General features: G+C 37.4%; 1 protein-coding gene, 1 long non-coding RNA gene and 1 pseudogene across 3 annotated transcripts in view; 2 read left to right on the plus strand and 1 right to left on the minus strand.

The window, feature by feature from the left end:
• LOC118888654 (membrane-bound transcription factor site-2 protease) overlaps positions 1-3,387 on the plus strand; it is a 37,902-nt gene extending 34,515 nt beyond the window's left edge. Inside the window, exons 10-11 of the mRNA XM_036839957.1 lie at positions 1,875-1,950; positions 3,074-3,387. Coding sequence (XP_036695852.1) covers positions 1,875-1,950; positions 3,074-3,296 — 299 coding nt within the window. The 3' untranslated portion in view covers positions 3,297-3,387. The remainder of the gene's footprint in view (positions 1-1,874; positions 1,951-3,073) is intronic.
• LOC118889379 lies at positions 120-229 on the minus strand (annotated as a pseudogene).
• A 14,771-nt stretch (positions 3,388-18,158) lies between the features above and the next one.
• On the plus strand, positions 18,159-22,332 carry LOC118888224. Of its 2 annotated transcripts, XR_005018274.1 has the most exons (5): positions 18,168-18,292; positions 18,921-18,957; positions 20,532-20,659; positions 21,699-21,863; positions 22,231-22,332. It is a non-coding gene; the product is annotated as an uncharacterized LOC118888224 (long non-coding RNA). The 2 variants fall into 2 exon arrangements; XR_005018275.1 differs by lacking the exon at positions 18,921-18,957 and having other exon boundaries at positions 18,159-18,292.
• The last annotated feature ends 1,583 nt before the right edge of the window (positions 22,333-23,915 follow it).

Genomic DNA, 23,915 nt, shown 5'->3' on the forward strand with positions numbered 1-23,915 from the left:
TTATAAAGCAGGATGGAGCTGAACCCCATGTCTGCCTATGGAGAGTGACACATGACGCATTTTTCCTTCGCTACCTTTTATGTCACATAGATGATCTCTCAGGTATTCTCTGAGCGTTTATTAAATTTATCCAAGCTCCCAAAACAGTAGCAAGAGCAGCATATGTCAAAGAATGCCTGGAATCATAGTGATACTACACTTGATCTTAGCCAAAAGGCCGAGAAGCGATTGGAATCATAGTGATAATGATGATAAAGTAATTTGTGCATGACACATGAATTTTATATGAATATAATTTCAAAACCGGGCCAGCATAATTGTTTTAACAATGGCAACATGATTGGATTAAACATATAGCTTTTCCATATGGCTGAAGATCATACAGTCTAACTTATTTTGTTGTACAAGATTTTTTTTATGTTCCTTTTTTTATAACAGTTTTATTGAAATATAATTCACATATCATACAATTCACCCTTTTAAATTGTACGGGTAGCTGGGACGAAGTGAGAGAGTGGCATGGACATATATACACTACCAAATGTAAAATAGCTAGTGGGAAGCAGCCGCATAGCACAGGGAGATCAGCTCGGTGCTGTGTGACCACCTAGAGGGGTGGGATAGGGAGGGTGGGAGGGAGACGCAAGAGGGAGGAGATATGGGGATATATGTATATGTATAGCTGATTCACTTTGTTATACAGCAGAAACTAACACACCATTGTAAAGTAATTATACTCCAATAAAGATGTTAAAAAAATTTTTAAAATAAACAATAAAGTGTACAGTTCAGTAGTTTTTAATATATTCAGAGTTGTGGAACCATCACCACAGTCTTGTTCCAGAATATTTTCATCACGCCAAAAAGAAAGCCCATACCCATTAGGCAGTCATTCTACTTCTCTACACCCACCCACCCCCAGCCCTTGGCAACCACTAATCTACTTTCTGTTTCTGCAAATTTGCCTGTTTCTGCACATTTCATATAAATGGAATATTTTGTGACTGGCTTCTTTCACTTAGCATAATGTTTTCAAGGTTCATCCATGTTGTAGTATGTGTCAGTACATCGTTCCTTTTTATGGCCAACCCAGTAATATTCCATTGTATGGATATATTACATTTTCTGTATTTATTCATCAATTGATGGACATGTGGGTTTTATGTTACTCTTTAAAAAGCTCTCTCATTTCTCCATAGTCATATCCTAAGATAAAAGTCGGGTCATTCTTCTTATTTATTAGTTTGACACTAAGTGACTCTGGAGTGCATAATACCTCCTCAACAAATGTAGAAATGTCCCTTTTCAGGGTAATTCAGAAATGTGTGCTATGGGTTCTATTTAATTATAACAGAGTTTTTAAATGTTTTGAACAAAAACAGGATCATGGAATCCACAAAGTGGAGGAGACCTTAAAAATCCCCTAGTCTTAATCCTTGTTTTAGCAATGAAAAAAACACCGAGACCAGAAGGAGATTAAGTGGCATAATATTGATAGTTGGAGTGAATGTGATTTTAAGGTTATACCTCTTTGAAAGAATAAGGACTCTTTTGATATAAATTCTAGTGTATTTTTTAAGTCAATCTCTGTATTTGGTAGTCATAGCTGTTATATAATCAGTTTTATCGTATTCTCACCTCAAAATATAAGTACACTGAGACATGAATTTCTGTATTCCAGTATTTTTATTAGATGTTCTAGAATTGCCAGTTGCTTTTATATGTGGGCCATAGAGCCTGCCTGCATATGTTTGGGAAGGGCTTTCTCAATCAATTTAATAGGCTAGCCCAATTTTTAGTCATATGGTAAAATTCATAATGCTGTTGCTTATCTGTATAAATAATATTCATTATTTCTTATTTTTCTTTTTTAGTGAGCATCACCAGTTTTATCCCACGTTTCAACTTTCTAAGCATAGATCTGCCTGTGGTTGTGGAGACATTTGTCAAGTATCCTTTCTGGCGTGAAAGATGTTTTTAAAATGTGCTACTTGGAACTTCATCAGTTTTACCTTGACTAGAGAACATGAACAGACCTTACAAGTATCAGTTAACTGCTAATACCAAAAAAAGAGACTTTAAAGTTGAAAAAGATCAGATTGTACCTAGGGAGGAAGAAGTCAGAGAAGAAAGATTGATTGGGAAGAGAGAAAGGTTAAGATGTCGAAGGGAAGGAACCTAGAATACAAATTGAGAGTTGAATTTAGAAGTATAAAACCTTTTAGTACGTTTATAAAGGATGAACGAACGCTTCAGCTACTAATGAGGTGACGAATTCCGCCCCTTCTGAGCCTGTTGGCTCTGACCAAGTGGAGGAATGCGTAAGGGAGATCAAACTGGTTTCCACTACTAAAATAGCATTCAGAGGACAAAATCTCATGTGTTCTTTAGCATATTATATTTGCATATAAAGAAAAATTTTAATTGGTTATTATATAGAATTTGAATAAACTGAACAGTTTGGAAAGGTTCTTTATTTTTGTCACTTTTAAATCTTTTTAATTTCTTTCCTTAATGATTTGCAAAAAAATGAAACAAAACAAATGAGCAAATTAGTAACAAATTAGTTAACAAATGAGTTACTAAAAAATGTGTATAGTCAAAATTGTACCTTGTAGACTGCAGCTTTTTCTCAGAGATATTTACACTATGACCTTACAGATGATAGTAAAATAGAGTTCAAGGGGCCAAAATCTTTATATATCTAATATAACGTATACTTCGTAAGGATCAAAAAGTAATTTTCCCTTATTTCTTATTCCTTTCTCTTGATGTATCATTAAAGGATTAGAAAGAGTCTTCTGAAGGAGTTCATTACAGATTGTCTTGGTTTACAAGTGGTTGGCCTTTATTTTTCTAGTCAAGGTTTTTGAACTTCGAAATAATATGTCATTTGTTTTAAATAGTAGAGATCTAAGAAGCATTGGTGTATACTGGTAAGCAGAGATTTAAAGAAAGGAAGGAAGTCACCTGTAATCTCAAATCCAGTCCTGGTAAAATGCCTGCTTCTGACTCCCAGAAATGTGCTTTGCCCTCAGACCTCTCCGTAAGCTCCTTAACCGATTTTAACCAGGTACCTGATTTCCCTCTCGGGAGCTCTGGCTATTGTTAATGCAGTGCCCTGCTTTGCTTTGGACGGACAATGGATTTTAAACTCTTTCCTAGATGCTACTCTTACCTCAGTGATTGGAGACAATGATGTCAAAGATCTGATAGGATTTTTCATCTTGCTTGGTGGCAGTATACTTTTGGCTGCCAATGTGACCCTGGGACTCTGGATGGTTACAGCACGGTAATATTTGCACTCATTTGATAGAATCTCTGAGTTACAATATACAATATTGAAAACCTTACTTGGTGTGAAATATAAAGTGTTTCCTTAAAATTACATTTTAGCCAACAACTTTAAGTTCTTTATCCAGAGTATCCAAACTCTGGGATGGGGGATAAACAGAAGAAATGAAAGGCATAGTCCCTGATTACATTCTAGTTTTAAAGACTGAACCTACAACCTTCAGATGCTTGTGGAACAATTTCTAAACAAGTGCAAATTCATATTAAACCATTTTTGTGTGGCTACGTATCATGTTGAAATAATGTAAAGGAAAACAGAATTGGGTAGGATTAATTGGGAAAAACTTCTTGAAAAAGCATCATTAATCCAGATTTGAAGGAGACCAGACTTTGGCCAAGTGGAAAGGTGAGCATTTTCTTGGTCTATATCTCTTGTCCCTTGTCTTGTTTGAAAAGTATTTTTAAATTAAACTGTGTATTATTTTGTACTCTGACAACTGAGGTCTGATTACAATTAAATTAATAAAATTCTGTAAAAGAATCTGCTGACATGAAAGGGAAAATCTTTGTCAAATGACGCCAAATAAATGAACAAAGAGGAAGTAGGGTCTATAATAGGGTGAGACGTGTTTTGCCCCACAAGAGTTGCCTCTTTGATAATATGTCCCTATACTCTCATAAAGCCACACTACCCTTGACATTCAGAGTGAGCTGCAGAAGTATCTCCCACCTGCAGTATGTGAGCTGAGACAGTTAGGGGTGAACCTCAGAACTGAGCCAGGTGGGTCTTGCGGCAGGTCACAAGACAGATCACAGGACCTTCTGCAGTCCTGGTTACTGTTCTCTACAGAGCTTCAAAGCTTGAAGTCCTTCCGGGGTAGATATTTTCTCTTGTGCTGCTGGAGCTATCTGGGGCCTAGCTCCTATGTCCCTGTCTTCAAGAACAATTACCTTAAGCCCTGAACCATACTCTGTCCTCACCAGTGGCTCCGATGTTTCTCTGTGTTGGGTAATTAAATATGTAGTCCTTGCTTTCCATCTTTCCCCTAAGCTACCTCTGTGGGTCCACGAAAGACTTGGTAGTAGAGTGAGTATGGCTGCATGTGAGTACAAATGTGGATTTGCCAGTGCCCGGGAACTGACTCTTGAGTCCGAAAGAGCCCTGCCTAGTTTGAGATCTTTTGGACTGGAGATGCAGCCCTGGAAGATCTGGGAAGTCAATAGGCCAGTGTGAAGCTGTTGGTATTAGAAGTATATGAGCAAGCTGTTTCTTTGATGAAAAATATTTGCTTCTCTCATATACTCAAGAACATGAATAGTCATGTATCCAACTTTTTCACTAATTGAGGTATTCGTGGGGTTCACCTCTTTCAGATCACTGAGTTGCTTTTTAGGCACTAAAACTTTTTAACCATTTTTAAGGAAACTTTAGATTGTATTATAAATCTGCCTGCCTTCTTTAACAGAAATTATGTATTGAATATAATTTTAACATTTTTTTAATGACTCAAGGTCATCAGTTATTACCACTACTTAAAACTGTACAAATTATTGGTTTATCCTAGGAAAAAGGCATTTGTTCTATTTTCAGGCAGACAGTCTTTCAGGATTAAAGTATATTAGCAGAGTAATACGCAGACCTGTTCAGGTAGTAAAGTTTGGGGAATACCGTGAAATACTTAACATAATTAATTCGATTACATGAACTAAGCAGTTTATTAATGGAAATGCTATATATGTGCAGGTCAGTTTTTTAAAGCTGAGAAAAAAATTTAATAGATGAAATCCTACCTGTAAACTTCTTTTTCTGGGTGGAAAAAAATCCCCAAGCATGTCATTTTCTTATGGCTTTTAAACACCTTGGTCTTCTGCTACATTGGGTCAGGATTTGGCAAACACTCTATTAGGATATTGAGCAGATCAGTCCCGTTTTTACAGAAATGGCCTCATTGTGTAAGAAAGGAAATGTTATGTGTTGTTTCTTCAGCTTGATTGTGGGCACTTCTAGAGCGAGGACCATGTCATATTCATCTTTGCATCCCTGGCACAGTGCATGAGACATCAAAAATACTTAATAAATGTGGTTGAATGGATGATGATTAGTGTTATTTATGGATTAGAAAAGCATGTTTCTATTTAAGTAAGCTGTAAGAAGTATTGTTGAATATACTGTAAATATATGTTGACATAAAATAATAACTTGGAAGGTCTTTGTGTCCCTGATATATTATCATCTTTATGAAAATAGTCCATTTTGGTTTCTGTAGAGCAATTAGAAAAATGAATTATTTTGAGGATTTGAAGAAAGTGTTGTGTTGGCACTTGTTCAACAGTAAAACTTTATTTTCAGTGTTTCTACTCTGCACTGTTTACATTTTTCAGGGTTGTTTTTAATCACTTAAAATCCGTAAAGGATGTATATATTCTTTTTAGCATTTCAGTTTGAAAAGACATGCAGTTAAACTTGACCTTCTGATAATCGCTCTTACAGGTCATTATCTGTTCTGACAGTAAATTGTAACCCCGTGCACTTCATGGATATGTGGCTCTTAGTCATCAGTTTGTCCTGTGATATTTATTGAATGTCCACATACTAATGGTACACAGGTATTTTTTTCTATAAATCTTTCAACTGAGCTGTAATTCATTCTTAGGCTTTAACTTGAAGATATCATAGTTGCTGGCGTTTAATGTTTAGCAATAAAAGAATAAATGTGTACCAGCATTCTATGTTTTATCATCTATGTGTTGTATTTTTTTTTTAAATTTGTATTCTTTTCTGTCAAAATTTTTCCCTTTACATACAGTACCATCTTAGATGTTTTAAAATTCTTGATTCTAAAAGCAGCCTCAGTTTTCACTCAAGCAATCCGTATATGAAAGTTGTTGGTAGGCCACAGAAAGAAGTCTTTTTTAAATGAAATCCCTGTACTCTCACTACTGTTTTGGAAATGGCCTGTTCATGGATAAAGAAAGAAGACCATCATGTTTCATTAGTGTCTGATAGAAGTCTTCTCTAAGTCTATGTTTTTAGGAATTCGTGAAAGAAAGTGTTTCACCTTTTGCCCTAGCACTTCCTCCCTTGTCCACAGAGCCAACCTCCCTCCTACACACACACACACACACACACACACACACACACACACACACACACACACACACACACACACACACACACACACACACACACACACACACACACACACACACACACACACACACACAGTCTCACATTCTCTTTCCTTCTCTCCCCCTCCCCCTCTTCCTCTCTTTTCTTGGTTACTAAGGGCCAGATAAAATAGGCTGGGAATTTAGCGCAATTCCTGACTGGCTAGCCCCATTTCACACCTCCTCTTTGCCTCTGATCCCATTATACTACAGTTAAGAGCCACAAGACTAGATGATTGATTATCTATCAGCTTTACTGAAATATAATTAAATACCATAAAATTCACCTGTTTAAAATGTACGATTCAATGTAAACCAGTTTTCTTTTAATGACTCATCAGACAATAGTATACATATGCTTTGGTATAATCTAACCTTTTAAGTACATGAACATGTGATAAATGATAGAGTTAAGTAACAAATTTATTTATTTATTTATTTTTTTTTTTTTTAACAAATTTATTTTTAAGGTAAAGCATGTGGATATACTTTATTTAAACAGTAAGCCTTTTTAAATCAGTGCATATGCAAGCTACTCTTGCTGTTTAGGCCATACTAATTTGAATAATCCATTGTATATTTTATCAGACCATGGCAAATGAATTCAATGAGGGGAAAGCCTCTATTTCAGAACCTAATGCTACAATAGGTTATATTCAGGGTGGAGGTAGAAAAAAATGGCTAAAGGAAGTTGCATTTCTAATTACCAAGCAGGTTATATTGTGTAATTTGATTTCCCATTAAAGAAAGAAAAAAAAACACCCTTATATCTTAGTTTTATTTAGCTAAAGATTGATGGATATTCAATAAATGTCCCTTATTATCTGAATGCTTCTCAGACTTTTGTACTGAAGTGCTCCTGACACTGTAGAGAAGGGAAAACCCAGAAGTATCCAAGAGTAGAACCCTGTAATTGGCTCTCCATCCTATAAAGTTGAATCTCACTTTATCTTAAATTCATGTGAATTTTACATTCCATTAATCAGGCATCATAAAGCCAGTCCTCCTCTTAAAGATATGAAACTCTAAACTGTAAAAGAATTAAACCCTATGAATATTAAGATTTTCTTCATGTCTAAAACACATTGGTAGAGGGAATTCCCTGGCAGTCCAGTGGTTAGGATTCAGCACTTTCACTACCATGAGCCAGATTCAATCCCTGGTCCGGGAACTAAGATCCCGCAAGCCACCCGGTGTGGCCAAAAAATAAATAAAATAAAACACATTGGTAGAAAGTATATAACAGCTGGTCTGTAGACTTGTGACAGTCTATGTTGGTGTTTTTGGATCCATAGTGAAATAAAGATAATGTGTATTATCTCTAATTACAAAATAAAGATAATGTATGTGTGTTGTTAAAAGGTTGCCTGCTGCCCTTTATCAAAGAGCCCTCCTTTATTTGGAGTATGGAAATGCAATAATTTCACTTAGCACTTAATGGCTCTCTGTAACTGAAACTTATTCATTGGCAAGGCGTGAGGGTTTCATGTTTACCCGCACCCTTACCTCCACCTGAATTATCTGACTTCCATGTCCTGACAAATCCCTTAGGTGCAAAATGGCATTTCCTTTGAACTTGCATTTCTCATATTATTAATAATATTGCACATCTATATATTTGTCTAGCCATTTGGATTTTTCATTCTGCCAACTGCTTATTGATATCCTTTGTTCAGTTTTCCATCAAGCATCCTAAATTTTTCTTATTGATCCATAGGAATTTCTTGTATATTCTAGATTAGGGATCAACAGACTACAGCTTGAAGGCCAAATCCTGCTCACCAGCTATTATGGTAAATAAGTTTTTATTGAAACACAACCATATTCATTCATTTATGTGTTGCCTATGGCTGCTTTCACGCTACAACAGCAGAGTTGAACAGTTGCAACAGAGACCATATGGCCCATAAAACCTAAAATATTTACTATCTGTTTACAGAATAACCCAAGTTCTAGATATCAACTCTTGTCCATTTTAGATGTTGCAAATAATTTTTCCCAGTCTATCATCCGTCTATAAATTTTTATTTATGAGATCCTTTGTTGAACAAGGATTTTTAGTTTGATGTAGTCAGATCTATTAATTTCTTGATTCATTGTTTGTATTTTGTGAGTCTTACTTAAAAAGTTCTGTCCTGTCCCAAAGTCGGAATAATATCCTATACTTTCTTCTATTTGCTTTAGAGTTGTACTTTCACAATGTGATCTTTAATATCTAGAATATATGGTGTGAGGTAGGAAATCCAGGTTTATTTTTCTGTATAGAATGAACTATCTTTAAAATAGACATAATAGTATTTTCCTTTATAATATTGTTAAATAAAACAGTTTACCTAAAGTTCTTAATATGGCACCTGACACGCTCAAGTTACTATTATGTACTTTATTTATTTTCAGAATGCAGAATTATAAATTTGCCCTCATATCTCAGTCCACACTGGCATTAGATCTTGTCTCCTTTTGGTATGCCTTTTTGGCTTCCAGTGCCTTCGGGCTAGCTCTGGTTTTCCAGAGTGTCTCCCCAGGCCTTGACCCTTTTAAATATTTTTTTCCTGCAATCAAAATGGACCTAAAATCGTATTTAAGGTGTTGGCTAAGGATTTTGCTCACTGAAACTATTCAAAATAATCTGTGTTCATGGGTGTATTCATTGATAGTAACATGGGCATTTAACCCAAACTGTCTTAACTCAGAAGGAGGCACTGTGATGAACCAATGTAGGAGAGAATTTGGGGTAGGATGAACTTTGAGGACTAAATCAGACAATAGAAAGCTGTACACAGTCTGGGATATTGCATTTCAAAGTAAGCTCTTTTTTTTTTTTAAACAAGTTCATTTTAATTTGTATTTTTTTAGTTAGAAAAGAGGCTAAACTTTTTTTTTAGTGTCTGTTGTTTCGTAGATCTTTTTTATCCACATCCTTTGCCCATATTTCCCTGCAGCCATTATCACCTTCTTACTGCTTGTCATCATTCAAGACTCACATTTTCCCAAAGGGTTTGCAAATATATTGCACCATATCTTAACTTCTTTTACCTGCCCTTGACTTTCATGCTTTATTCCTAGCATTCTTATCTTCCCTTTCAGCCACTTTGTTTCCATCCTTTAATGGCTTCTAATTTTCTTCCTAGGCTTTATGTATCACCAGCAATCTACAGTGGGAGGTAGCACTTAGCCATTTACAGAATTTTCATTCATCCAGTTCAGGCCATCCCCTTTTCTGTTACGGAAATAACTGGGAAAAAGAGGTTGGTTATCAGGAGTTAACTTTGGGAATATGGAATTGGAACAGAAAGAGACAGATAATGTAATTTGGGGGCCTTTATAGAATATTTCTTACTAGAAAAGAAAGGCAAGTTCATTATAGAAAACATGTTAAATGAAAGTAAATTGTAATTTCTTGAAAAAATAGCATTATATTATAGATAATTGGTAAGCTACTTTTTAAACTTGACAATGTATTATAAGCATTTTTCAATGTTATTAATATTCTGGTGTTATTTTAATGGCTGTATAATATTGCAGTGTTAAATATGCCATAAGTTAATCAGCCCCTATTATTTCCAATTTTGCAATATTATAAACAAAGCTGTGAGGAATATCCTTATAACTACATCTTTTTGCATATCTATGATTTTGGGTAATTCTAGAAATTTAATACTAAAAGGAAAACTTGCTATCTTGAAATGAACAAAGTTTTATATATACATATTGCCTTGTTGCATTTACATTTTTTTCTGTTAATTGGGTAAGGTAAAATGGCATCTCATTTTAATTCGCATTTCTTTGATTAGAAAAGAGGTTGAATACTAAAATGTATTTATTGGCCATTATATTCTTTTTGTTTATCCCTATCCTTAGCCCATTTTGCAAGGGAGTGATTATTGTCTTCTTACTGCTTTTCCTCATAAGCTCAGCTCCATCATTTGATTTGTTACTTGCAAATATATTAAAACATCATTTAAGTATAATGCTTATTTTTATGTTTTCATATATCATGGTCTGTCAGTCTTTGCCTTATGCTTTCCACCTTTGATGATATGTTTTGAAAGTCTCCTCAAGATTTTATAAGTATTCACATTTTCTTATAATATTTTTATTATTTTGTTTTTCAAACATTCAAATCGTTAATCTACGTGCAGTGTATTTTGATGTTGGTGCAAAGTACGGATGTAACCTTGTGTTTTGTTATCCCCAAATGATTAACCAGTCGTCTCAAAGGAGATGGTTTAGTCTTAAGAAATTTTTCATACCAGCCAGGAAGAGGCATAAATTTATATCCCTTGGAGAGAATAGATATAATAAGTGAAATTATCTCTCATTTGATAAATCATTCTTATTTATATAGGAAGCAACTATTTATTATTTTACTTTTTCAATTCATTAATACAATGAACTGAGAGTATATCTCGTGTTTTAATTGAATAGAGTGCTTAAATAATTTATTTTCCTTAAGGTAAGTTTTTTGGGGTTTTTTGTTTTTTTTGAAATAGTGTTTCTCATTCCTAAACAATATAGATTAGCAATCTGGAGATTATCCTTAATATATATCATTATCTAAAGGTACTGTTTTCATCAACTTCTTAATTAAAATTTTTTTTGCTGAGATTTTCAAACATTAATTCCTCTTTCTGTGGAATTTTAAATATTAGTCTTTAAAGCTTAAAAAAAAAATCTGTCTTTGAAATAGATGTCCTGATTTTAAAGTAAGTATCTTATCTTCATCTGTTTTAGTTATATAATGATTAAGTATGGAACACTGCATTTCTTGACTACTTGTTCAAATATATGCGTTAATTTTAGTCATGGTTTAAAATCAGGAAAATAAGAGGTTAGGATACTATGAATTTGTATTTTATTTCTTATAAAAATTTAACTTTTTCTATTCATAATAAATGATCAGTTTAAAAGAAGTTGGTTAAGTGTGCTTTTTTCCCCCCCATTTAAAATGCTTCTGAGATCATTGTAGTTGGTTTTTTAACTTGCCATATTTTAGAGTATGACTCTTGTAAGTATGCTACTCTAATAGATGCTTATTGGATTAAAAATGTCCCATTTTTTCTTGCTCATCCTCATTCTGCTGTCACTAGAACTGATACATATATTCTTTCCTTCATTTAAGAAATATTTATTGCATACCTACTATGTTCTGGGCAGTGTTCTGGGCTCTGGGGATGCTGCAGTAAGTAAGACAATTTTTCTCTTTTGTATTTTGAAAGAAAAAAATGCCATTTATTTTTAAAACAGTAAGTATATGCTGACTACTACTAAGTGTTGTAGGCATGGGGTGGCAAGAGATTAAAGGTTAGCAGAGGGACTTCCCTGGTGGCGCAGTGGTTAAGAACCTGCCTGCCAATGCGGGGGACACGGGTTCGAGCCCTGGTCCGGGAAGATCCCACATGCCACGGAGCAACTAAGCCCGTGAGCCACAACTACTGAGCCTGCGCTCTAGAGCCCGCGAACCACAACTACTGAAGCCCACAGGCCCTAGAGCCTGCGCGCCGCAACAAGAGAAGCCACCGCGATGAGAAGCCTGCACACTGCAACGAAGAGTAGACACCACTCGCCACGACTACAGAGAAAGCCCACGCACAGCAACAAAGACCCAGTGCAGCCAAAAAAAAAAAAAAAAAACGAAGGTTAGCAGAGGCCAAGTCTTACAAATATGATAAGGAGACTGTGGACTTTACTCTTATCAAAAATGGGAAGTTATTGAAAGTTTCAAGCAAGAGAGTGCCATAATCAGAATTACATTTTGTATGGATCACCTTGGCTGAGGGTAAAGCATGGATTGGAGGGAAGCAAGTCTGTAGGCAACAAAATTGGTTAGGAGACTATTTCAGTAATCTCAGCAAGAGATGATGATGATATAGAATAGAATGGTGGCACGGGACTTCCCTGGCGGTCCAGTGGTTAAGACTCCGTGCTTCCACTGCAGGGGGCGCGGTTCGATCCCTGGTTGGAGAACTAGGATCCTGCATGCTGCACAGCATGGCCAAAAAATTAAAAAATAATATAAAATAAAAGAAAGAGAGAATGGAATGGTGGCCGTAAAGATCAAAAGAGAGAAGAAGACCAACTCAAAAGTAGAATCCACTATATTTGATGGTTACACATAGTTTAGGTTCAGGAGGGAGTCAAGAGGACTTCACATTTCTGGCTTGGATAATTAAATGATGGCAGTGCCATTAACAGAGCTAGGGAGCATCAGAAAATGCACAGTTCAATTTGGAACTCTGAATGCCTGAGAGGACTTCAAGTGGGCCACTGGGCATACAGGTCTGGAACTCAAAAGAAATTAGTTGGAGATACCATGCAAACCAAATATGTAATTGAACCCATGGGAGTGGATAGATAGTCCAGGGAGAATGTAGAAAAAGGAAAAGGGAAGAGAAGGTGTCCTAGAATGGAGCTCTCAGGAACACCAGCATTTAGGTAAGAAGGGTACAAGGAAGAGGAAACAGAAGGAGCTTCAGAAAAATTAGTAAGAAAATCATAAGTGAGAGTTTGGTATTAGAGAAACAAAAGGAAGAGCATGTGTCAAGAAGGAGGTGTCAATAATATGAGCTGTGGTTGAGAGGCTGCAAAATGTCCATGGGATTAGCAGGAGTTCATAGATGATCTTAAGAGAGCAGCACCAGTACAGCAGGGGAAGCTGAGCCAGGTTGTAGTGAATGGAGGGATTGTGGGGACGGGGGAAGGGGGGGGGGGCGTGCAGATAGAGACTGCAAGTGCAGAAAATGCCCTCATGAAGTTCCATTTGGAAGGGGTGGGGAGAAAGAGTGAAGGGACTAGGTGAAGGATGTAGGGGAAAGTTTTTAGTGTTACTGTCGTTGCTTTAGCAATGGGAAGTCCATGAGGCATGTTTTTGGTGCTAATGGGAAGAACCCTAGAGAAAGAAAGACCATCAAGGGAGGAGATGGGATCCAGAGCACAAGCAAAGCAGCAAGAGGGATGCCTTTCTAAGAGGAGAGAAAGAGGAAACATGGATTCAGGTGTGGTTATCTGTGGGTTTGATGGAGAACCTCAGTTGAAGTTCTCCATCAAACATCAACTGAGTCTTAAGTGTCTAGAACAGTGCTTGGCACGGAGTAGGCACTCTAGAAATCTTTGTTGAGTAAGATAGTCGTCACATAGCTGCAAGAAGCAGCCTAGCCAATCCCACTTCTAGGTAAGACCTGCCAGCAGAGGCACTTGAGGAACAGGCACACAGTGCTCAGCTCTGGGATAACAGCACTGAATTTCGTGATTTCAAGAATGTTTTGTGTTTACCAAAATTCTCAGAAAACACAAGGCTGAGGTACAAAAGTCGAAGAGGTCCAGAATAAGGCATTGTGGCATAAAAATGATTTTGAGCGGAAGGCATTTGAGTTCCTAAAACCCTCTCTCTGCCTAAAAGCAGAGCCTCCCAGAAGAGCTCAATTATCATAAAGTGCCTCCCCAGGTGCACCTCTAATCTTCTCAAACATTGTCACAAAACTACCCTATCTCCTACCTATACTCCTAAGGGCCCATTTATCTTTCCAAAAAGTCATTTGTTTTTCCTAAGTGCCCTTTCTCCCCTGCTTCTAAGAAGTCATTTGTTCTTCTAGAAGTGCCCCTCCGCCCCTTCCCATCCCCCATTAAGATGTTAGATAAGCCCTAAGTTCCAGCTGCCTCCTTGAGTCACATTTCTTGGTGAACCCCTGTGTTATATATGTAATTAAATCTGGTGTGTTTTTTTTCTCTTGCTAATCTGTCTTTTGTCAGTTTAATTTGTAGGCCCCAAATCATTAACCTAAGAGGGTAGAGGAAAAACTGTTTTCTCTCTGACTGAGTAAAGGGGCATGATCCTCTCAGATGGTTGAGAGAGAGAGAGAGAGGGAGATGATAAAGCAAATATGGCAGAATATTAACAATTATTGAATCTGGAAGAAGGGTATGAGGCAGTTCTTTGTACTCTTCTTGAGACTTTTGTATGAAATTATTTCAAAATAAAATGGTTTTTTAGAAAAGAACCAGCTTCTGCATTTATTGATCATCTCTGCTTTTTTATTTTCTATTATCATCTATTTCCGTATTGACACCTTTTTATTTCACAACTTCCTATGAGTGGAAAAAATGAGGAATTTGAAATATGGAGCTACTTTGAGGTTTGGGCAAATTATATCTCTGTGTTTTAATTCCTTCTTTTTGAGGATAATACCTTCAAAAATGTTGCTATGTAAACTGAGATAGGCACAGAGTAGGCACACAATAAATGTTATTCTCTACCCTTCCAGTACCAGTTCAAATCTCATTGCCCTTATGAAACCTCCCCTCATCACCCCCCACGATAACAACTTATTTTGTATCACACCATACGTTTAGCTAAGTGGCTAAATTTCATACATTACCTCTTTGATTTCTCCTTTACAATCATTTTCTCTGCCTTATAGGTTGGGACATTTAATGAAGCTAAATGACTTGGCTAGATATGGGGCTAATCCAAAATATATAGACAGTTCATACAACTCAACATCAGAAAACAAACAACCCAATCAAAAAATGGGCAGAAGACCCGAATAGACATTTTTTGAAAGAAGACATACAGATGGCCGACAGGCACATGAGAAAATGCTCAACATCGCTAATCGTTGGAGAAATGCAAATCCAAACCACAATGGAATATCACCTCACACCTGTCAGAATGGCTATCATCAAAAAGACCACAAATAACAAATGTTGGTGAGGATGTGGAGAAAAGGGAACCCTTATACACTGTTGGTGGAAATGTAAAATTGGTGCAGCCACTGCTGAAAACGGTATGAAGTTTCCTCAAAAAAGCTAAAAATAGAAACACCATATGATCCAGCAATTCCATTCCTGGGTATATATCCGAAGAAAATGAAAACACTAATTCAAAGAGATATTATACATGCACCCCGATGTTCTTAGCAGGATTATTTACAATAGCCAAGATATGGAAGCAACCTAAGTGTCCATCAACAGATGAATGGGTAAAGAATGTATATTTATATAAATACACACTGGAATTCTACTCGGCCATTAAAAAGAACAAAATTTTGCCATTTACAACAGGGATGGACTTGGAGGGTTTTATGCTAAGTGAAATAAGTCAGAAAGACAAATACCGTATGAAGTCACTTATATGTGGAATCTAAAAAATAAACTAGTGAATATAATAAAAAAGAAACAGACAACACATGAATGTATATAACAAAACAGAAACTGACTCACATATATAGAGAACAAACTAGTGGTTACCAGTGGGGAGAGGGAAAGGGAAGGGGCAAGTTAAGGGTAGGGAATTAAGAGGTACAAACTACTATGTGTAAAACAGATAAGCTACAAGGATATATTGTATAGCACAGGGAATATAGCCAATATTTTATAATAACTATAAATGGAGTATAACCTTTAAAAATTGTGAATCACTATGTTATACACCTGAAACATATAATGTAAATCAACTATATCTCAATAAAAAAAGAATGAAAAATAAAGAAAAATAAATACATAAATGATTTGGCTAAGATCACACGGTCGGTAGAAATGCAAAGATGAGAACTCAGAGTTTTTTTAGCCCCAAGTCTTGTGTTCTTTATGTTACACCATAATTTGATATTTCTCCTTCTCGAATGGTTATTTTTTTTTAGTTATGGTAACATATACATAACATGAAATTTACCATTCTAATCATTTTAAGTGTACAGCTCAGTGTCACTGAGTGCATTCACATTGTGCAACCATCACCACCATCCTCTCCAGGACTCTTCATATTATAAGACTGAAACTGTATCCCCCAGCCCCTGGCAACCACCATTTTACTTCCTGTCTCTATGAGTTTGACAACTCTAGGTACCTCATATAAGTGGAATCATACAGTACTTGTCCTTTTGTGACTGGGTTATTTAACTTGGCATGTCTTCAAGGTTCGTCCATGTTGTAAGATGTGTCCTTCTCAGATTTTAAAAACATTTGTGCTCATGACATTCACCTATGCTCTCATGTATCCTATTTCCCTTCCTGGTTTATAAACTCCTTGAGAGCTGTGATCCTGTACTTACTCTTGGTATGCCCACACTCATAGTGCCTAGTTTATAATAATACTCAACAAGTTCTCTTGAGTGGATAGATACAGGCCACTGTAAAGCAGAAAATGATCCCCTCTTATACTTGTACATTCCACTTTCACTCCGACTCTCAGGTATTGGAGACAAGGAGGTGGATGAGCATAATTGTTCTCTCTACCATTGCAGTGGGAGTCAGACATAACTTAAGATGTTTCCCCAGGTTGGAAGTATGGCAGGCATGTGAATTTTAGGCATGTAGCTCCCTGCTCACTGTAAAAAAAATATACATGCAATATTCTTTAAAGAAAAGAAAAGATCTTGTCTTTTAGTAATATGAGGTGAGGGAGAGTCTGGTGATTTTTTTTTCCTCCTCTGAGAAAAATGAAAGTGACTAGTCACATGGTAAGAATGAACTTCTCAGATGATTGGTCATTAATCTTTGGTGTCATCTGAGTATACTGGAGATGCATTTGCCTTGTCATGCTATTTGATTATTAAATAGTTCAAATAAACATTAAAGAATAAAAAAGGAGAAATGGAACAAGAAACATTTGGGGTCCAGGTTTAGCTCAGCCACCCACTAGTGACTGTCAGAAGGTAAAGACTTTCAAGACCCTTCTCACAAGTATGCCGGGCCTCCACCTCTATGAAGCAGCAGAGCTTCAAGGTCAAACCTGGCTTCAGAGCCCAGTGGGAAATGTGGCCAGGTCAGGGGCAGCCCCAGGAAGCCCACAGGTCTTCATCGCCTCATCTGGCAGGAGCTGCTGCTGGACCACATGCCACCAGTCCCACTCCTGAAGCAGAATGTTCAAGGAGTGTGTCTGAAAAGCAGAAGGTACCTACTTCCAGGGAGAAAAGCTATGCTTCAACCAGCCTAAGTCTACTTCAAACAAGGGCATCCAGAAGAGATGCAACCTGAGGGATTCACTCAAGTGTTTTCGAGCCAGGACCTCTAGCACACTTTGGAGGGTGGTTGGTATGAAGTAACTGGATGCAACCTGAGAAGCAAAGCGGTTGAAGATACTAAATGATTTCCCTTTGTATGTCGGCGAAAACAACATTAGCACATTTTTTGAACATGCAAGCTCTGTGGAAATAAGGCAACACACAGGATTTCAAAGGATCTCCCTGACTAAAGGGAAATCAGCAGGCTTTTATTTTAGTAACCTACTGTAACCTTCACCTACTTGCTATTGTTACGTAGTATAAAATATTTCTCATAGTGAAGTGGGTTACATTGTTAATTTTCAAATCAAAACAAGAAATATAGAAAAGAGGTAACTATTCAGAATGCTCATAGAACTTGGTAACACCACAGGTTTTTAAATTGAGGGACGTTCTCCGAAAATACGAGTTGGCGTACACTTCTGGTTGCCTGCCCAAAAGCCAATCCTTTGTCACTTTTCTCTTCTGGCAGGGTCTGCTTCCCACAATAGAGGCTAAAATTGCCAGGTACTCTCTCTCTCGCTCTCACTTCAGGTAGGGCTGGCCATATGGCCCAGGTCTGGTCAATGAGCGTTTCAGCAGCACTCTCTCTAAAGGTTTCTAAAAAGATTTTCCATACTGATGAAAGCAAGATATTTATTCAAGGAGAACTTTCTTTCCCACTGCTTCCTTCCTGTCATTTCATAGGCTGTGGAGGCCATACTGCAGCCATTAAGCGATAGACAAAAGTGAACGTGCTGAGGATGGCAACAAAAATGGATGGAAAGAGTCTGGGTCACTGATGACACTGTTTAGCCTCGGACAACCATCTACCTCTAAACTTCTTGTAGGTAAGACAAAACTTCCTGTTACCTATGCCACTTTAAGTTGGATATTGTTATTCACAGCTGAAAGCATCTTAACTGATCCAAGGAGATTTTAAATACAGTCCAGGAGGAAACTATTGTACACCAAATATTTACTAATTTTCCCTCAGATATTAGGAGGGCATATTACTGAACGCAAGTACATAAGAAAATCTTTATAACATTAAGATAAATGGACGCTCCCAAGGTAGAGCCCTGAAGATTGCCCTAGAATGTCTCAGGCACTGTAGTGTCAGAAAGAGTTGTTCATAACATATGAGGGAAGACATACTACAACAGTGAAAATATGTATTAGGAAAATTTTTTGGCCACATTTATTGGCACAAGTATTAGAATACAATCCAAAATTAACTGGTTTAAATTTTAAGGGCAAAGATAAGACTGCCAATCTTAATTAGTCAAGGATTTTCTTATGGATTCAAATCTGTCATTTATTCTGATTGTAATGAGGTTTTTAAATTGTCCAGTTTGAAATGCCACATAAATCATCCAGATTGAAAGTAGAATTAATAAATAAAGCAGCTTAGAAGTTGTTTCTGTAATATCTTAGAAAACCTAGATATCTGACCTTGTATTTTTCTTAATAAAACAGGAAAAGCCATCGACTGATAAAGTATTGTCGTTCACAGGTAATTACGTAATGAACAAATCCATTGTTTTTATCGAGTTTGCTAGAAAACTATCTTCATTAACATTTAGATTTACTGTAAGTTATATGGAACCCACACATTTGATATGCAGATTTGGAACACTTTATACTTAGCAGTTGATGTCCATTTTCCTTTTCCATTTATTTTGCTAAGATAAGACATATATTTTTCTCAAAATGCATCAAATCAAGTTGAAAAAATGAAATTAATATAAAAATATCTGTTAAAGGATGTGTCCAAGCTCTCCATCTTTTGCCATCTGTTACTCATCTGGACATGATCAGAGCTTATCAAATACAATTAATATACCATATGTACCACACAAGTGATTCTCAACTGGGATGATTGTGTCCTCCAGGGGATATTTGGCAATGTCTGGAGACACTTTTGATTGTCACAACTGGGGAATTGGCAGGGTGCCAGTGGCATCTAGTGGGTAGAGGCCAGGGATGCTGCTAAATACCCCACAATGCACAAAACAGCCCCCCAAAACAAAGAATGATCTCCAAAGTATCAATAGTTCCAGGTTTGAGAAACTCTGGTCTACACCAAGCACCCTGATGTTTAAAATACAGCACAAACTGGTTCTGAAACCTAGTCCACCTAAAACTGAGCTCCTCTGCCGAGTTTATGATTAACTTTTCTATCCAAAACTTTATTCCCTTTCTTGTCCGACACCTGTTCCCCTCAAGATTGAGGAGTATCAAAGAAGAAGGGGATTAAAACCAAGCAGGACCCCGCAAGGCCCTGCCAGGTACAAAGCCTTTCTGTGTCCCCTCTTTCTTCTTTGTACGAAAACGGCTTCAGCGTCCCAGAACTTCTCTGAGTTCCGAAGGGTCGATTCAAACTAACTAGGGAAGTGAGGGAATGCAGAAACAAAGGAAAAGGAAGAAACAAACTCGGACTTTTTCATTTACTTTGGCCTCAGTGTACATTGGGCACATGAACTTGGGTTCGACAACAGTTCTTTGTTCATTAGAATTCCTATAGAGGAAAGAATAGATAATTATCATTTTAAAATCATCTCAACATTTTCTCAGGGGAAGGCTGGATTCTTACAAACTGTAAAACATTAGGTTAACATCCAGCTTGTATGTATTGTGTGTTTTGTATGAGAAACTCCTTTTGATGTTATATTTTCTTTCATGCAAAGACAAAACTGATAAAACGAAACAACAAGCCCAAAATGGAGTCATTTGCCTCCACAACAGCAAACCAAGACTTACTTGCAGTTTCAACCTCTCCCAGGAATGTGACCTTTAAGCAGACAATCTGAAATTTCTTGATCAACACTAGTGAGGTCATCTGCATGACACAGACCCCTGCTGTTCCCTTCCCCCAAGAAAGTATGGTCTCGCCTGAAACAATCCTTTCTTTTCTTTTGCTAATACCTTTTTGCTCCACCCTCCTTCTGCCTATAAAAACCTTGCATTTTGTACAGCGCTTCACAATACCCTTCTGTTTACTAGATGGAATGCTACCTGATTCAAGAATCATTGAATAGGGCCAATTAGATCTTCAAACTTACTTGGTTTAATTTTGTTTTTTAATAGATTTGTTGGCAGTGGTGGGATCCAAAGCAAACTTATGATGGCATTCGGGGACAACAAGAAACACAGGCGTGGTGCCCCACAAGCCCTTTTGAGTTCACTGTTGTTCCCGCCGTTTCTGAAGGCCATTGGTAAGTTCCTCTCAATTTGAGCTCCACTCTCTTTGCATTCAAGCTCCCAAACCAACTGGCTTTCCTTTTCCGGGCAGGTCAGCTTGAGCTGGTAGACGATTCTGCCCAGAGCTCAATTGAGCTAGCAGATAGTTCTGCCCAGAGCCAAGCCCCTAGCCTTTCTGATCACAATTCCCAAGTTTTTTAATGGAAAACCCCAGCCCTTGATTCAGTTCCCAGATTCCACATAGGGAACTGCTGATCATTTAGTCTGCAGTCCCCCCATTTGTTTGGAATCCTTCCCCAGATTCCACGTTTGGCACTGTTGGCAGCTGCAGTTCTCCATTTTGTTTGGAATCAGTCCTCAGTCCCCATTGTTTCAGGTTTGCTGGTTCAGTCCTTCCCCCATTCAAGGGTCCACAGGAATTGTTGGTCGTGTGCACTAGGCCATCTTGCAGCCAGGACACAGTAACATCTCTTGGTTACTGCCAATATCTTCATGTATTTGTTTGACTTATTTTTTGTAGACAAAGGCTAACTGCAAATGGGATCCTTTACATCCAACGAGTTGAACGTTCCACTCTAAAATAAGCACACCTGCTTATTATATGTTTGAGAACTGTGATTCTGGAAGCTGTAGATAGTTACGAAAATGGTAACATCTTGCTAAGCTTGTTCTGTGTCCTAAGAGCTTAGCTTGGTAGCTGAAAGGGTAGGGGCTCCAAAATATGCCCAGCATAGAAATGGGGGTTAAACTCCATTTGCAGCCAGGAACCTACCGACCTGCTGCCAGCCCTCAGGGAGATTACAATGACCATTATGAGGAATGTTCCAAATAGATAAGATCCTTTTTAATGTGACTTAAAAACAAGGGCTCCCAGATCAAACTAACAGAATGGAATACCGATTTTGATTTTGATTAGCATGCAGAAGGCTCCAAAACTTTTCAAAATTCCAAACTTGCTTTGTTGAAAGATTCATGGCAAGAGGCTAATGAAAAATTAAAGACACAAAAGGTATTTAAAACAATACCTAGGCCTCCTACATTTCACCCTCCTAGGATTCATTATCAAATCACTGGCCCAGAAATTGATGTCTCCATTGCAATCAACTGGGGACACTGGAAGACAGATTGTCCTCAAAAGCCCTGTGTGAATTCTTCAACATCAACTCCAATGCACCTGTATGGACTCCTCCTAGAATTGATGAAACTCAGGAATTTTTGGTAAACTGCTACATTATTCTCTTAAGCAGCAAGGGGAAACTAAAATTAAAATTAATGGGATTGTTTAATACTGCCAGAAATACTGTTTATCCAACCTGAAATCTGATAAGATATTTGAAAGGATTTAATAACTATATGATCAGGAATTTGGCCAAATCAGAAGCTGATATTCAGAGGCTGATAGGAATTTTTTTTTTTTAAATGCTTTCTCTCCTTAGCTAAAATAAAACCGTGTACCCAGAAGGAAAGATGCAAATTGGAGAAAAGTTGTAAGTAGTTGTAAGAACAGGTCACCCTCTTTATGATTTAGGCTGCAATCCTAAAGTTTAAAGTTTACCTGCTGTTTTTTTCTTTGCCAATCCCCCAGACCTCACCTATTCCTCTCAAAATGCTTGAAAAGATCAGGACATTGGAAACAGAATCGTCCTGAGCTTACTCTATGCCTTTGTGATATAGATTTTCTACCCCCATCTTCTCCAGCACCTAAGAGCCATTCTTTGAAATGCAAACTTTAGGAAGAAGTTTCCCATCAAAAGAAAAAAAAAAAGAAAAAGGGGTATTTTGTAATTGGGCTAATGAAAAATCTTACAAATCTTCTCCACAGATGTTAGTAACTGTAAGTTCTCTGTTTGCATCTGTCTGTATATATGTTGTATGTGTGTATATATATACACATATATGTATATATATTAAATGTGTGATGTTTTCCTACCTCTTGATGGTATTGCCAAAATTAATTTGTAAAAGAGCTCTATTTAGTTGGTTTGAAGGCAAGCACTTGCAAGGATGGGGCATTAACAGAAACTAACCCTAATGCTTTTCTTTCTTTTTTTTTTTTTAAATAAAGGATTTTTAAAAAATATTTATTTTTTAAAAAAATTATTTATTTATTTATTTATTTGGCTGTGCTGGGTCTTAGTTGCGGTTTGCAGGACGTTCATTGCTACGTTCAGGATCTTCGTTGCGGCATGTGGGATCTTTAGCTGTGGCATGTGGGATCTTAGTTGCAGCGTGAGGGATCTAGTTCCTGACCAGGGATCGAACCTGGGCCCTCTGCATTGGGAGCGCGGAGTCTTAGCCACTGGACCACCAGGGAAGTCCCCCAGATGCTTTTCAAGTTCAAGTAATCTGGGATAATCTTCAGTAAATAAAAGGTAGTTTAAGTTCATTGGTTTAGTTAAGACATGTCTTTAAAGTTATCAACACTGAATATAAGGCAGATAACCAACTTTTATTCTACCTGTTCTTACTACTCAAATAAGTCCATGTTATCTCTGTTATGGGATTTGTCAACAAAAATAACTTAGAATGATGGCTGATTTTTGTCCAATGTCTCATGAAGTTTTGGTGGGTAATCTAAACATAGTTGTTGGGAGTGTTACCCGAAAAACTGGGTTCATTTCTTGGTGGGTGTTGAGCCAAAGACATAACCAAGCCAAAGAGCAGGAAAAGGAAGGATTTATTACTTGCAGCAAGTAAGGAGAACCCCGAGGATCTTTCCCAAAGCAGAGTCTCCCCAAACACCAAAATTGGGGAAGTTTTAAGCTAAGAGTACATGCATATTCATGAAGGGGCTTGAGCAGGGGAGAATTCAACATAGAATTGGGACAAAGGTTAACAGAGTCCAAGCTTTAGTTAAGTCATGAAGGTCAGAAAAGGTCAACATCATGATCCCTTAGGTTCTAGTTTATCTGGTGGTTCAGTGCTTCATGTTAGTCATTACCATTGAAACAAAACTGGGAGTCTTTACAATTGATTTCTTTTTTTAAAATTAATTAATTAATTATTTTTGGCTGCGTTGGGTCTCCGTTGCTGCGCACGGGCTTTTTCTCTAGTTGTGGCGAGTGGGGGCTACTCTTCCTTGCGGTGCGCTGGCTTCTCATTGCTGTGGCTTCTCTTGTTGCAGAGCATGAGCTCTAGGCGCGCGGGCTTCAGTAGTTGTGGCTCGTGGGCTCTAGAGCACAGGCTCAGTAGTTGTGGCTCACGGGCCTAGTTGCTCCGCGGCATGTGGGATCTTCCCAGACCAGGGCTCGAACCGTGTCCCCTGCATTG

This window comes from Balaenoptera musculus, chromosome X, assembly GCF_009873245.2.
Source record: "Balaenoptera musculus isolate JJ_BM4_2016_0621 chromosome X, mBalMus1.pri.v3, whole genome shotgun sequence".
Lineage (NCBI taxonomy): Eukaryota > Metazoa > Chordata > Mammalia > Artiodactyla > Balaenopteridae > Balaenoptera > Balaenoptera musculus.